The 15320-nt window shown below is 43.3% G+C and overlaps 1 protein-coding gene across 1 annotated transcript; it reads left to right on the top strand.

Moving 5' to 3' along the window:
- The first annotated feature begins 1838 nt into the window (after positions 1 to 1838).
- Positions 1839 to 15288, top strand: LOC113918461 (carbonyl reductase [NADPH] 1-like). The gene is given in 6 exon segments (XM_035722590.1): positions 1839 to 2127; positions 2697 to 2804; positions 14888 to 14918; positions 14920 to 15036; positions 15038 to 15097; positions 15099 to 15288. Coding segments are annotated over 6 exon segments (795 nt in total).
- Positions 15289 to 15320: the final 32 nt, after the last annotated feature.

The following is a 15320-nucleotide window of genomic DNA, read 5'->3' on the forward strand; positions in this document are numbered from 1 at the left end:
CAATCTATCCTTTCCTTTGTGATTCTTCGCTGTTCTTATGCTTACAAAGTCCTTTTCCCACAAATTTTAGTTATAGTTTCTTATACTTGTTTTATGGTTACATTTATAAAGCTGTAAATTTAAAAGTGAGAAAGCACTTTTTTCTCTTTTTAGATATTAACTGATGACATTATGCAATTATCACTCCCTTTCCTCAGTACCATTTTTGGAATAATTCCTTCTTACCCCCATAATTGTTAACACCACTTTCATCATATGCTAAATTCTTATTTCCCTGTGATATTTTATGTATTGTATTTTCTTGAGTGTCCTGCCTCATTGACCTGTCAAGTCTTGTGTTGGGATCAGTACTGAAAGGATAAACAAATCAGGCAGAAAATATAATTCATGGCCCTTTTGGAATTTGCCTTTTGAAACAGCAGGCCCTCACCATGCCCAAAATTTCCTGCACACCATATGCTATCTGTGAATGGCTCTCAGTGAATTTAATAACATTAGCTCACCCAGCTATAGAAGAAAGTAGCGAGTGGTGTGGAGAAAGGCCAGCAAATGACAGACCCAAGTATACACTTGGATAAAAGAGGAAAATGCAAAACAAAGATCTTAGTTATATCTTGAGTGGAAAAAAAGTCCCCAAAGGTTGCACTGCACAACTCCATCTATGTAACATTTTTAAAACAATTTTTAAAATGAGGAACAGGGGCGCCTGGGTGGCTCAGTCGGTTGAGCGTCTGCCTTCGGCTCAGGTCATGATCCCGGGGTCCTGGGATCGAGCCCCACATCGGGCTCCCTGCTCAGCGGGGAGCCTGCTTCTCCCTCTGCCTCTGCCTGCCTGCCTGCCTACTTGTGCTCTCTCTCTCTCTCTCTGTCAAATAAATAAATAAAAAAAAAAACAAAAAAAAAAAAAAAAAAAAAAAAAAAAAAAAATGAGGAACAGATTACTGGTTCCGAGGCAGTGGGAATGGGGGGTGGGGGGCAAAAGAGATATGTTTGGCTATAAAAAAGCAACACTGGGGGGTCCTTGTGCTGATGACTGTAGTGGTGCACAAACCTATATGTGGTAAAATTGTATAAATCCAAATATAAACAATAATAAGTACTAGTAAAACTGAGGAAATCTGAATATGATTGGTGGATTGTTTTGATGTCAATATCCTCATTATGATATTGTACTATAGTGTTGCAAAATATTACCATAGAGGAAAACTGAGTAAAGTATAAGGAATCTTTGGGGTTTTGGGGTTTTTTTTTTTAACTACTACATGTGAATCTGCAATTATCTCAATAAAAATTTAGGTCAAAGAAAGCAAAGGTCTTTCCCAGAGTGTTAGTTTTGTTTTTTGCAACTGCTTGGAAACCCACCTTAAATTGCAACATAATTGGAATCTATCTAAAGCATTGCTTGTAACTTTCTATTGTGACAGAAATACTATAGATCTGCACTGTCCAATACAGTGTCCACTAACACATGTGACTACTGAGTGCTTGAAATATAACTAATGCAACTAAAGACTGAATTTTAAATTGTATTATTTCTATTAAATTTATGTTTAACTAACCCTAGTGGCTGTGGCTCCCATGCGGGACAGTACACAAATGAGATTTGATTTTATAGTCCCCTATTCCTCTGTTGTAAATAGGAAATAAGAGGAAGAAAAATCATTTCCTAACACTGAACTAATTTACGAAATTTCTGAGGATCCATTTCCTCACTTTAAAGTGGGGAAAATAAGACGGACCCTGACGAGTTTTTTTAAGTTTGAGAAAGGGCTTCAAAACCCTCCTCCCACCTGTACACCACAGGGCTTGGATATAAGTAGGGCGTCCCGCACACAGCCATGTCGTCAGCCACCCGCGTGGCGCTGGTGACCGGGGCCAACAAGGGCATCGGCTTCGCCATCGCGCGCGACCTGTGCCGGCAGTTCTCCGGGGACGTGGTGCTCACGGCGCGGGACGAGGCGCGGGGCCGCGCGGCCGTGCAGCAGCTCCAGGCCGAGGGCCTGCGTCCCCGCTTCCACCTGCTGGACATCGACGACCTGCAGAGCATCGGCGCCCTGCGCGACTTCCTGCGCAAGGAGTACCGGGGCCTGGACGTGCTGGTCAACGACGCGGGCATCGCCTTCAAGCGTAAGGGGATGGCAGCTAGAAGGGGAGGCGGACCTCCTGAGCTCCTCCAGCCCGGGTGGGCTCCGTCTGTTGGGGAATCAATGCGGTCCGGCTCCTCAGGCCTGGGGCATCCAACTGGCTCTTTAGGGCAGGAGGAGGGATGGAAGGCCAGGGGTGGGGCTCAGGCAGAGTCCAGCAGAAATTGCAGTGCTTATCAGCCAGAGGGACCTTTGTGCTTCCTCCGATTCCCGGGGATTTTTTTCCAGATTGTCAGTGAGTTTCTCTCATTGGATTTTAAGGCAACTGGGTTATTTTTACTGCATTTTGAAATAAACAAGAAAACTGCACAAATTGGTTAACAAGAAAGCCAATGTGGCCACCAGCCCTTCACCCAGCCTTCCCCAGTGGTGCCATCTTATAGCACTACAGCATTATCAAATGAGAAAATTGTCAGTGTCACAAGACTGTAAACTAGATGCCAGTTTTACACAAAATTCACCAGACTTCACATGCACTTTTTTAACATACATCATTCTGTGGAATTTTCCCACAAGACTACTATTAACGCTACTCTCTTTCTCCCCGGGAAGCTGTTGATCCCACACCGTTTCATATTCAAGGAGAAATGACCATGAAAACAAACTTCTCTGGTCCCCGAGATGCGTGCACAGAACTCTTGCCTCTAATGAAACCCCAAGGTGAGCCTGAGCAGGGGCCCAAGCTGTGGTGGTTCTGCCCTGATCTGGCCCCTTGCCTCTCTGACCTCATCTACAGACCCCTGGCCCCTCTCCTCCCGGACAGACAGCCCTCTGCCTCAGGACTCCCACACACTCGTCCTGCAGTCAGCAGTGCCCTCTGCCCCGCCGGTCCTTCACGACTGCCTCGGTCTTATCCTTCAGGTCTCTCCTCAGAGAGGCCTTTTACTCGCTCCATGCCACTCACAGGTGCAGGACCCTGAGGATTCCTTCCTGGACCCTTCTCCCTCTCCCTCCCCCTCTCTCCCAGGAATTTTATTCAGACTAGTAGACTCCTCACTATTCAAACTTAGTCCAGCCCTAAAATCGGGTGACCTGCCTAGAACATTCCCAGAGCTCTAAATACACATAGATATTTTTGCTGCCTCTCCTTTCCTGATGACCTCCCATGTCTCCCCAAATCCCACCCCTCCACACTCCCACCCTCATCCCCATCCAAACATCTAAGACATTTCCAGGTGACTCATGTACTTTCCCCAAATCATCCTGACCACAGACCCCAATCCACCCACCAGGATGCTGGAGGTCACCATGCTCAGCTCCTGATTATCACTGACCAGGTCCTAGGGTTGTCCTACAAATTGAGTCCCCAGCCCTCTCCTCCATCGCAGCTCTACAACAGACACTTGCCTGTCATTTCTGAATCACTGCAACCTTCCTAAGCGATCCTGCTTCTCCGGCCTTTTCTTTCTCTGTGCTCTCTGAGTACTCATTTACTCCCGAAAGTCCTTCGGGAGCAAAGTGACTTCTAAGGGAGTTGCAATGGCACACCGGCAAGATATTTACCATCTTCATTCTTTAAATAAGAACCATCAGGAAACCATGAAAAATCTGCTTTGCTTAGAGGAGTTTCCTATAAATTGTCATGGGGAGTCAAACGTAACCCGTCAGTAGCTAGTAGTCTTGAGAGGATTCATCAGGCTCCAAATGTAGTCCTCATTGCAAAATCTGATGCCTTAAGTATCTAACCCAGGTCTGGGTAAACGGCAGTTTTTTTTTCATTGGAAAACGTATGTCCCCTGATGGCCAAGAGTTTTAACAGGTGGAAGCTGTCCTGTGAACCCTGGACATTACGGTCCAGGTGGATTGCCATCCTTCCCAAGTGAAGGCAAAAAGTTATTGGCTATCCTTATCAACTGGAATACTAAAAAAAAAAAAAAAAATGCACTGCTTAGGGTAATTACAGGGGTAAAAATGTGCTTTCCATGGGAATGGATGTCAGTAGCATTCCAGGTTTGGGAACAACAGGGTGCTGAGGGATAACGATGTTATCTGTTGCTCGGAGATCCTGGACAAACCTCCATCCTCAGCTGTTGGGGTCCTTTCCCAAGTGATCCTGCTTCTCCGGTCTTTTCTTTCTCTGTACTCTCTGAGTACAGAGGTGAAAACAGGTGCGTTACAGTGACTAGCGCACGGGATGATGAGGACCTGAGTCTTGTAATCCATTATGGGATTGATGCCTTGAAGGTCTCCTTTATTCATAGGGTATTAAGTAAATTTGGGGAGAGGTTTTGAGGGATCTATTTGAATCTTGATGGGAGGTACACTGTGGAGTCTGCCAGTATCAGTTGACGATTTTTCCCATGGAAAGACAATGGCAGCTGATCTAATAGGAATGAATGATCAGCACCCTCAGACCCGGTTATGTTGCCATCAGAGACACAGCATAGGAAAGGTGCCCAAGGGCCACTTATTTCCCCTTGTTGGCCGTGTTGGTTCTTATTGTCAAATTCTATAATTTCTTCCTGCTTTGAGGAGTAAGTCTGGTATGATACGTACCTGAGAAATCTCAGCCCAGTAAACGGATAGGGGCAGGGGAACAAGAAGAAAAGGGTGTGTATCTGTCAAAGGGGCTAGACACAAGGGAAGAAGTTCAGAGACAGGAACCTGTTGAGGCTTATTAGAGACCCCTCTATTTGAACTGTTTTCGTACTCTGAGGCAGGGGCTGCTTTATAGCAGGGAGGTTAAGCACCGAGAGTGTAGGTCCTGTGTCAGTAAGGATAGAGAGAGGTTCATTCCCAATCTGGGGAGTGCTTTGCCCTAGTTGATTAAGAGGGAGGATTGGGAAGAGCCCCTGTAGTTCCTCGGAACCCCATCATTGGAGATCAGGGGGACATGGGAGAGGGTGGCTAGTGGGCTGAAGGTGCCTGAAGCACGTGCCTGAAGAGTGTAACAATCTCTTTCCCAGTGTCCTGGTACCTTGCAGTAATAGCAGAAACTAGTCTTTCAGTTTTGTTTAGGGGCCTTCATTTGCCGGAGTTGAACGTTAAAAATTTCAGCAATCCCTCCTCTACGTGACTTATCTGGGGTGCCAGCAAGCTGCTTTGCCAGGTTACTTAAATCTGGAGTGGCCATAGTTCCCTGGTCCATCCTGGTCCTTTTAGCTAAGAGGGAAAGGTCCGAGATCAGCCCAGAAATAAACACAGAGTTAAATGCTACCCAGGTGGATGCAACGCGACAGGACCGGACTCCCTGTCCTGTCTAAGAAAGTTCTACTACTTCCTTTTTTTTTTTTTTTTAAGATTTTATTTATTTATTTGAGAGAGAGAAAGAGAGAGACAGACAGAGAGTGCACAAGCAGGGGCAGAGGCCGAGGGAGAAGCAGGCTCCCTGCTGAGCAGGGAGCTTGATGTGGGACTCGATCCCAGGACCCCGGGATCATGACCTGAGCCGAAGGCAGACGCTTAACCGACTGAACCACCCAGGTGCCCCGAAGGTTCTACTGCTTCTAAAGGAAGACCATGAACAGACACTTCTCTAAAGAAGACATACAAATGGCTAACAGACACATGAAAAAATGTTCATCATCACTAGCCATCAGGGAAATTCAAATCAAAACCACATTGAGATACCACCTTACACCAGTTAGAATGGCAAAAACTGACAAGGCGAGAAACAACAAATGTTGGAGAGGTTGTGGAGAAAGGGGAACCCTCTTACACTGTTGGTGGGAATGCAAGCTGGTGTAGCCACTATGGAAAACAGTGTGGAGGTGCCGCAAAAAGTTAAAAAGTAGAGCTACCCTATGACCCAGCAATTGCACTACTGGGCATTTACCCCAAAGACATAGATGTAGTGAAAAGAAGGACCATATGCACCCCAATGTTCATAGCAGCAATGTCCACAATAGCCAAACTGTGGAAAGAGCCGAGATGCCCTTCAACAGACGAATGGATAAAGAAGATGTGGTCCATATATACAATGGAATATGACTCAGCCATCGGAAAGGATGAATACCCAACTTTTACATCAACATGGATGGGACTGGAGGAGATGATGCCAAGTGAAATAAGTCAAGCAGAGAAAGCCAATTATCCTATGGTTTCATTTATTTGTGGAACATAAGGGATAGCACGGAGGACATTAGGAGAAGGAAGGGAAAAATGAAGGCGGGGGGATCGGAGGGGGAGCTGAGCCATGAGAGACTATGGACTCCGAGAAACAAACTGAGGGCTTTAGAGGGGAGGGGGTGAGGGGATGGGTTAGCCTGGTGATGGGTATTAAGGAGGGCACATACTGCATGGAGCACTGGGTGTTATATGAAAACAATGAAGCATGGATCACTACATCAACAATTAATGATGTATTGTATGGTGACTAACATAACCTAATAAAATTAAATTAAATTTAAAAATAATAATAATAAAAATAAAGGAAGACCAGAATTTTCTTTAAAGACAATTTGGAGTAGTTACCATGAACAGATTCATCAGACTCTTGTGGACAGGACTGAATTTTGTTCCAGTCCACAGGCTTAAGAAAAGCCACTGAAATTGCTCAGTGGAGATTTCCAGCAAATTTGCTAGTGCCTTGCCAGAAGTTAAGGATCTGTTCTCTAAATCCTGTTCAGGATGTTCCCACTGGGCTAGCTTCATCCAATGTTTGGCCTGAACTTCACCAACAAGCATGTGCACCAACAGATATAAATCTGAGAAACCTGGTTGGTAAGTTTGAATAATTATGTTAAATTCTTCAGCAAACCCATGGGGATCCTCAGTGGCTTTAGCAAACTCTCTTATTATGGCTCGCAATTCAGCCTTAGTCCACCGAACATAAGAAATGTGGGGTCTATTTAGATGCTTGAAAGGGGCAGGTTTGAATAGGTTCAGGAGAGGAGGGAGCCAATGAAGCTTCAGACAAAAAGGGAGGTTCAGGAAAGGATCAGAATGAGAGGGTGGAGGGGAGTAATAGGGTGCAGAGAGACAGAAGAAGGTGGTGCCTAGGCCTGGCAAGCCAAGATGACCACCTCCCCTCTGTAGATACAGAAGGAGGGGAGGGAGAGAGAGGCCTCAGAAGCCATTTTGACTTCTTTCAATTCTTTGCTTCAGTTGATTTAGAAATAGTACTTTTCAAAGAGGCAAACTTAGAATCCTGAAAACATCTGGAAGCCTCAAGTTACCAGCTAAAATAGGCATTGCATTCGGGGTTGTTGGAGTTTTTTTCCTTTCCTTTTAAGGAGACGCGGCTTTATAACCGAATTTTGAATAAAACATGTTTGGGTATAGTAAAAGTCCCCCATTATGGTTACTAAAGTTTCTGAAATTTAGTAACAAGAAGCCTCACTAAATGGAGTTGGGAGGTGTCCACAGGGAGAGCTCTCATGCCCTACCACAGCTACTCAATTGCAGACTCAACAAGAAGAGCCGAACTTGACCTTAAACAGACTTGGCCTTGCACATGGATACTACTCTACTATTCCAGCCAGAAAATGAGACACTTTCCTTATCCCCTGGGGCAACACTCAGCCAATGAAAAGTCACTGCGTTTCCAACTCCCAATTTACACCAAGGGACTTTTAGTTTATCAAAGCCTTCCCTACGACCCAGTAGTTGCACTACTGGGCATCTACCCCAAATATACAGATGTAGTGAAAAGAAGGGCCACATGCATCCCAATGTTCATAGCAGCAATGTCCACAATAGCCAAACTGTGGAAAGAGCCGAGATGCCCTTCAACAGACGAATGGATAAAGAAGATGCGGTCCATATATACAATGGAATATTACTCAGCTGTCAGAAAGGATGAATACCCAGCTTTTGCATCAACATGGATGGAACTGCAGGAGATTATGCTGAGTGAAATAAGTCAAGCAGAGAAAGTCAACTATCATACGGTTTCACTTATTTGTGGAATATAAGGAATAACATGGAGGACATGAGGAGAAGGAAGGGAAAAATGAAATGGGGGGAATCCAGAGGGGTTGATGAACCATGCGAGACTATGGACTCTGGGAAACAAACTGAGGGTTTTAGAGGGGAGGAGAGTGGGGGAATGGGTTAGCCCAGTGATGGGGATTAAGGAGGGCACGTATTGCATGGAGCACTGGGTGTTATACACAAACAATGAATCATGGAACACTACATCAAAAACTAATGATGTACTGTATGGTGACTAACGTAACATAATAAAAAAATTTAAATTTAAATTTAAAAAAAGCCTTCCCAACGTACCCCTTTTCTCCTTTAGAAAGCATGCCTCTCCTTCATTCCCTGGACTTGCCTAAGGTTTTGTTGCAGCTTGTTTTTTCCAATCTGGCTTACACTTCTCTTTTATCCCCGAATATACCCATCTGTTACTGGTAAAATAACTGGCTGTTCCATTTTAACGTTAACAAGTTCTAAATTACTTTTGGTTAAGTCAGTCCATTTAGTTAACAATGTACACGCAGAAGGACCATAGATTTTAAACATAAAACCAGCCACAGTCCCAATGGGAGGGGCGCCCTGACAGCATTTTGAGGACAAGGATCTCATTTTTAGAGGTTTCACAAAACAACCTAGTTCCAGAAGGAATCAGACCAGAAGCCAGCCAGTTACAAGTGGAACAGTCCAGTACCGAACAGAACTTGGACCCAAGGCTAGTGCATTTCCAACTGGCACAGTTCCAACCAGAACAGCCCAATCCCAAAAAGAAACTGGATCAAAGGCCTATGCAATTCCAACTGGCACCTTTCCAACAGAAACAGTCCAATCCCAAAGGAGAATGGGACCGAGAGCCAACATAGTTCAAACTGGCGCCATTCCCACAGGAACAGTCTAATCCCAAAGGGGAATAGGACCACAGGCCAAAAACAGTTCCATTACAAACAATCTAATTCTCAGAAGGAATCACACCACAAGCCAAATGAATACTCTCAGAGATTAAGAAACAAATAAATAAATACCTGAAACAGATCCCAAATAGAGCCTAGAGAACACAGACACAAAGCATGGAGCTAGAAATCCAGGAGAAAAGCTTACCTTCAAACCCCAGAGTCCCTTAGAAAGCAGTGAACCCAAACACCTCCATGGATCTCACACCTGCTTGTCCACCAGCCCGAGAGTCCTTGTCTTCCCTGGATCCTTGTACATATCACCGAATAATTTTAATTGTAAAAATATATTAAAAATTTGTAAAAAATGCCAGCTACTTTACTTATTATTTGGGAATAAAGAGAATTGCAATCCAGGAAAAACAGGCTGCAACAAAACCATAGGGAAAAAGGAAAGGTATACTTTTTTAAGGAGAAAATAGGTAAGTTGGGAGAGCTGCTTTAAACTAAAAGTCCATTGGAGTAAAGTGGGAGTTGGAAGTGTAGTGGCTTTTCCTGGGCTAGGCTGTTGCTCCAGGAAGTAAAGAAAGCATATTTTATTCCGGCTGGAAGAGTACAGTTGTATCCATGTAAAGGTCAGCTCATTGTATGATCAAGTCCCTCTCTTCATGTTGAGTCTGCAACTGAGTAGGAGTAGTAGGGTGTGAGAGCTTCCTTCCAGCCTGCCTTCCAACTCCATATAGTGATGTTTGCCATTCACAGAGGATTAAGATTTGTGGATTGGAATTGCATACTTGCAGGAACAACTTACTCTCAGCTCTGCCCCCTTTCCCTGTCCTCTCTAAGAACTAGTAGTTCTACTACTCCTAATACTGAGTTCACTAGTGCTTCAGACGAAGGACAGCTTTTCCAAATGTCACCTGACTCCTTTACTCATCCCAACACTTGAGAATGGGATGGAGTTCCTTGTGCCACCACCATACATCCTACAGGTATTCCCCTTAGAAGTCAAAAATGACTTCTGGCCGAGTTTTTTTCTCACTTACTGAACAGTGTTGGTGCTTGCTGTGTGTTGACCTTGGACCAGAATGAGGAGTGAGTGCTCTCCTGCATTTGCTAAGGCAGGCTTTAATCAAACAATTCATCTTGCCTCGTGGAAACTGGACTTCATGGACATGGAAATGCAAGCTATATTCTCAGTGTGAAAGCAGGGTTTTCTTGCCTTCTGAAATAGGAGATTTCTTCCATTAGTTGGGGGGATGGCAGCCACTGTGGCCATGTTACCAGGTCATTAGCCTCTTTGGGGAGACTATCTGAGAGAAATTCTAGCTAGGATAACCAAAAGAAAATACTGTCCCTCCTTTCTCATATATCAGAACCTATGATGCAAAGGCCAGATGTCTATGGACATATGAATGGATAAAGAAGATGAGATATAAGATGTAGTGAAAAGAAGGGCCATATGCACCCCAATGTTCATAGCAGCAGTGTCCGCAATAGCCAAACCGTGGAAAGAGCAGAGATGCCCTTCAACAGACGAATGGATAAAGAAGATGTGGTCCATATATACAATGGAATATGACTCAGCCATCAGAAAGGATGAATACCCAACTTTTACGTCAACATGGATGGGAGTGGAGGAGATTATGCTAAGTGAACTAAGTCAAGCAGAGAAAGTCAATTACCATATGGTTTCACTTATTTGTGGAAGATAAGGAATAGCACAGAGGACATTAGAAGAAAGAAGGGAAAAATGAAGGGGGAGATCCAGAGGGAGAGATGAAGCATGAGAGACTATGGACTCCAAGAAACAAACTGAGGGTGTTAGAGGGGAGGGGGTGGGGGATGGGATAGCCTGGTGATGGGTATTAAGGAGGGCATGTACTGCATGGAGCATTGACTGTTATACGAAAACAATGAAGCGTGGATCACTACATCAACAACTAATGATGTATTGTATGGTGACTAACGTAACAAAATAAAATTTAAAAAAAAAGATGTGGTACACACACACACACACACACACACACACACACACACAGTAGAATATTACTCAGGCATCAAAAAGAATGAAATCTTGTCATTTGCAATGACATGGATGGAACTAGAGGGTACTCTGCTAAATGAAATAAGTTAGTCAGAGAAAGACAAATACCATATGATTTCACTCATGTGTGGAATTTAAGAAACAAAGCAGATGAACATAGGGGAAGGGAAGGAAAAATAAAATAAGATGAAAATAGAAAGGGAGGCAAACCATAAGAGAGCTGAACTCTAGGAAGCAAACTGAGGATTGCTGGAGGGGAGGTGGATAGGAGGAAGGGACAATTGGGTGATGGGCATTAGGGAGGGCACCAGATGAGCACTGGGAGTTGTATGCAATGATGAATCACTAAATTCTACCTCTGAAACTAATAATGCAGTATATGCTAACTTGTTTGAATTTTAAAAAGAATAAAAACAACACAAAACAAAAAAACAATCTTGAATGACTTCGCCAGATCTCTGTGGACGCAGAACACATTGAAAAGGCCAATGTTCACTTTGTTTTTTGCTTTGGAAGGAGAATACAAAAGAATAGGGTGACATTACAGATACTGAGGAATAACAGATGGGGAATTCTTCTTTTTTAATGCTTTCTGTAAAAACAGTATTCCTGAAATAATTGAGCCACAGAAAATATAAGAATCTATAGTGACCAGGTACCCACCACCAATCTTAACGCTTCAATCAATATCAGAGCCATTTAAATCTCTTCCCACATTTCATGTCTTCTCCCTCCTATTCCCCCAAATTCCTATTCCTGAACTTGAAGAATATTCTCTTTAATGCTGATAAGCTGTTATTCTTCTTTACTCTCTTTAAATTATAATATACCTTTATTTCCAAAATATATTACGGACTGACCATCCTGAGGAATCAGGCGTACCTGTGAAGTCTGAACACTCTTGTCCATCAGATAGTAGTGTAAAAGTACTAGGAGGAAATACAGTCTTGTTAAGGCCACACATACCATGTAAACCTTGAAGAAGGTGTTAACAACCTTGATTTGAGACGGTACTGCTTGTCAACTGCCTATAGTCTAGAAAAATCACTAGAGGAAGCTAGGGGGCGTGTGGGGGGAATAAAGGTAGCTCACTCACACACACCCTGACATATTGTGGTTCTAGAAAGGTGCAGTGTAGGGATGTTACTAGATTTGATGTTCTAGGCAATTTATCTACTGTCCCCACTAAGAACATGAAGGAAAAACAGATCTCAAGATCACATGTTCAGCCTGAGACTGAGGTCGTGTGGCATCCAAACTAATGGTTCTTCCCACTACTCAAGGTCCTCAAATATTTTATGCTGAGGATCCTGTTCCTCATGTGATTTCTTACCCAGGAAGCCTAGAGGTACAAACAATAAAAAAAAAAAAACTCAGCTTGATTGGGGCCAGTGTCTTCCCACCACAGAGCCCCTGGGGCCTCTCTGAGAAACCTAAAGGACTGTGCACGAGCACGGTCTCTGTGTCTCTGTCTCACACAACATACTCACATTCACACACATCTCACACACTTCCATGTACTCACAAACACTTAGCACAAGGACATCAGGATGGCCCATATACTTCTTAACACATAGGTCATGTACATTACAGTTCAGAGTCTCTGAAATAACCCTTGAAAGCCATGACTACACTTGAACCAAAATGTTTGGATCAGAGTCTTTTGATATGGAAGCTCTACAAGTTGTTCATGCTTCCTGCACCTGTGTTTCCTGTCCTGAGCTATCAGTCCCGAAGGGTCTACAGTCTTACTCAGTTATACAGAGAAGCCGCAGGTGGCCGCTCTGCCCGCTTGGGGATGTGGTCAGTGGGTAGGACAGGCTTGGAGAAAAGGGGCTGGTTGCAGCATCCACATCTAGGAATTTACCTACAAAAACCTTTTACTCCCTATCAGGCTTCCCTCATATAAACAGGTCAATATTTCCACAGCTGATTCTAGACTTCCTGAGATAGACAATTCAGAATAGAAAAGAGGTCATCACTTCATTACTAACAGTCTACAGAAAGTTAGTAGAGTTTCTCCATCTACTGTCTTCACTACAGGTACATAAGAAAATGGTCCCAAGCCCCTGTGAGTAAAGGCAGCTGCCTTTCTGGTATACCAGTTACCCAGTATGGGTCCCTCTGCCCTATCTTATTTTATTTCATATACTTCTGTGTTTTGCAATTTTCAGTCATGAACATGTATTATTTTTAGTATTACATAGGCAGATAATATTTTTGAAAATAAAATAAATTCTAGTAGTGCTAAGTCATAAATCTCTCAGAAGTGCTTACTAAAACATTTCAGAGGTAGGTTCCTTTTATTTTTATCCTTTCATTGTTATAGACGAAATGAAGAACTGGAACAACTGACCTGTTTCTAAAAGGTGTTCAACTTCGAAGACCCCTACATTAATAAGACAGTTTCCATAATTCCTTTTAATTATCTCTAAAGATCACCAATGAGAGTCAGCCATGCATTATCTTTTTATTGATTTTTTGTGGCACTGCCATCCTTGGTGGGAGGGAGCTCAGAGTTCAGTGATGAGGACAGCCTTTCCTGGATATTTACAGTTAGAAAAGAGAGTTTTGTAATTTTCTTGAATCTAATTGCAGTATTACATTTTCATAAAGTTTAAAGTATTCATTGTAATATAAAAATAGTAAACTATTTACACGTCACTACAAGTTCATTGTTATAAATACTAACTATATTTTCAAAAAAGCGTTAGTGAGAAATGTGTCAATGCTTTACACTTTTAACAGCTTTATTGAGATACAATTCACATATCATACACTTCACCCATTTCAGGTATAGAACGCAGTGGACTTTAGTAATGGGCAGAGTTATGGAACCATCACCGCTTCAAGATTAGCACAGTCATCAGCCCAGAGAGATCCTGTGCCCTTAGTTATCAGCCCTCTGTTCCCCCATTCTCTCTGCCCCAAGCAACCACCAATCTACTTTCACTACATTTCCTTTTCTGGACATTCCATATATATATAGAATCATAAAATAAATGGTCTCTTATACTGGTCTCTTTATTTCAGATAATGTTATCAAGGTCCATCCATGTTGTAGCATGGACTTCATTCCTTTTTTTTTTTTAAAGATTTTATTTATTTATTTGAGAGAAAGACAGAGAGAGAGCATGAGCAGGGGGAAGAGACAGAGGGAGAGGGAGAAGCAGACTCCCTGATGAGCAGGGAGCCCAAGGGGTCCACCCCAGGACCCTGAGATCATGACCTGAGCCAAAGGCAGACGCTTAACCGACTGAGCCACCCAGGTGCCCCTGGACTTCATTCCTTTTTATAGCATCTCATTAACATGTCACTTTTCCACTCCCCCTTTCCATGACCATATTGCCAGGCAGTTTGTCACTGCTCCTGAGATGATGAAATCCCAAACCTAAAGAAAAAAGCATGCAACTCAGCGCATCGAGGTGATTTGTTTACACCTGCTACAGCAGAGTGTCAGCCTAACCCCATGCAGTCTGTTCTCGTTCAAATGCCATCAATAAACGGCTCAGCTGTTTACTGGTTAATAGACACTTGTTCATGGCATACTGACCTAGTGACCACAAGATCTTCAGGTGATCCCAAAGGGGACCTATGAGGAAAAGTGGCTCTCTACTCATGATTACACAGAGTGTCTCCTTATATTCTGCTTAGCATGTTCCTGTATATGGCACTTTCTTCTCTTTATGGAACATCTGGACACTTCCCAGTCCCATTAGATCGTTTTCTGACATACTCTGAGACATTATGGGTAAAACAAGTTTTAAAACTGTACCGTGTCCTTCACTTACAGAGGCAGTCTTCATTAATACTCATAGCAAACTGGTAATTGTCTCCCAAATGAACAAAATACTAGCAATTTTGGTATTCATCATCCTCATGCATGCCATTCTACATGACTCTCTATGTTGTATTTTAGGCATAGTGGTGAATGTGTCTATCATAAGGAGCTGTGTCTAACATAATGAGCTTTGTAGCCCTTAAAAAAGTGCAGCCCAGAACTGCACCAGGAGATTATAAGCAAGACTATCACAGAGGAGGAGCTAGTAGGGCTCATTTACAAGTATGTGGAAGACACAAAGAAAGGCGTGCACAGGAGAGGGCTGGCCTGATACCAGTTATGGAGTGATAAAAATCAGTTTCTCAGTCCTGTCCAGACCAGGAAACTGAGCAGAGGAAAGGAGACAAGATCCTCCTGAATGCCTGCTGCCTTGGGTGGGTGAGAACAGACATGGGTGGACCAAAAGGCATCAAAAGCCCAGAAGGAGCAGAGACCCCCATCCAGTTGACCCTTTTGCCCTTGGATGCTGAGAGGCCTCATGGAGAGTTGTTGTTGTTGTTTTTTTAATTTTATTTTATTATGTTATGTTAGTAAATACC

This window comes from Zalophus californianus, chromosome 1 (genome assembly GCF_009762305.2).
Source record: "Zalophus californianus isolate mZalCal1 chromosome 1, mZalCal1.pri.v2, whole genome shotgun sequence".
Taxonomy (NCBI): domain Eukaryota; kingdom Metazoa; phylum Chordata; class Mammalia; order Carnivora; family Otariidae; genus Zalophus; species Zalophus californianus.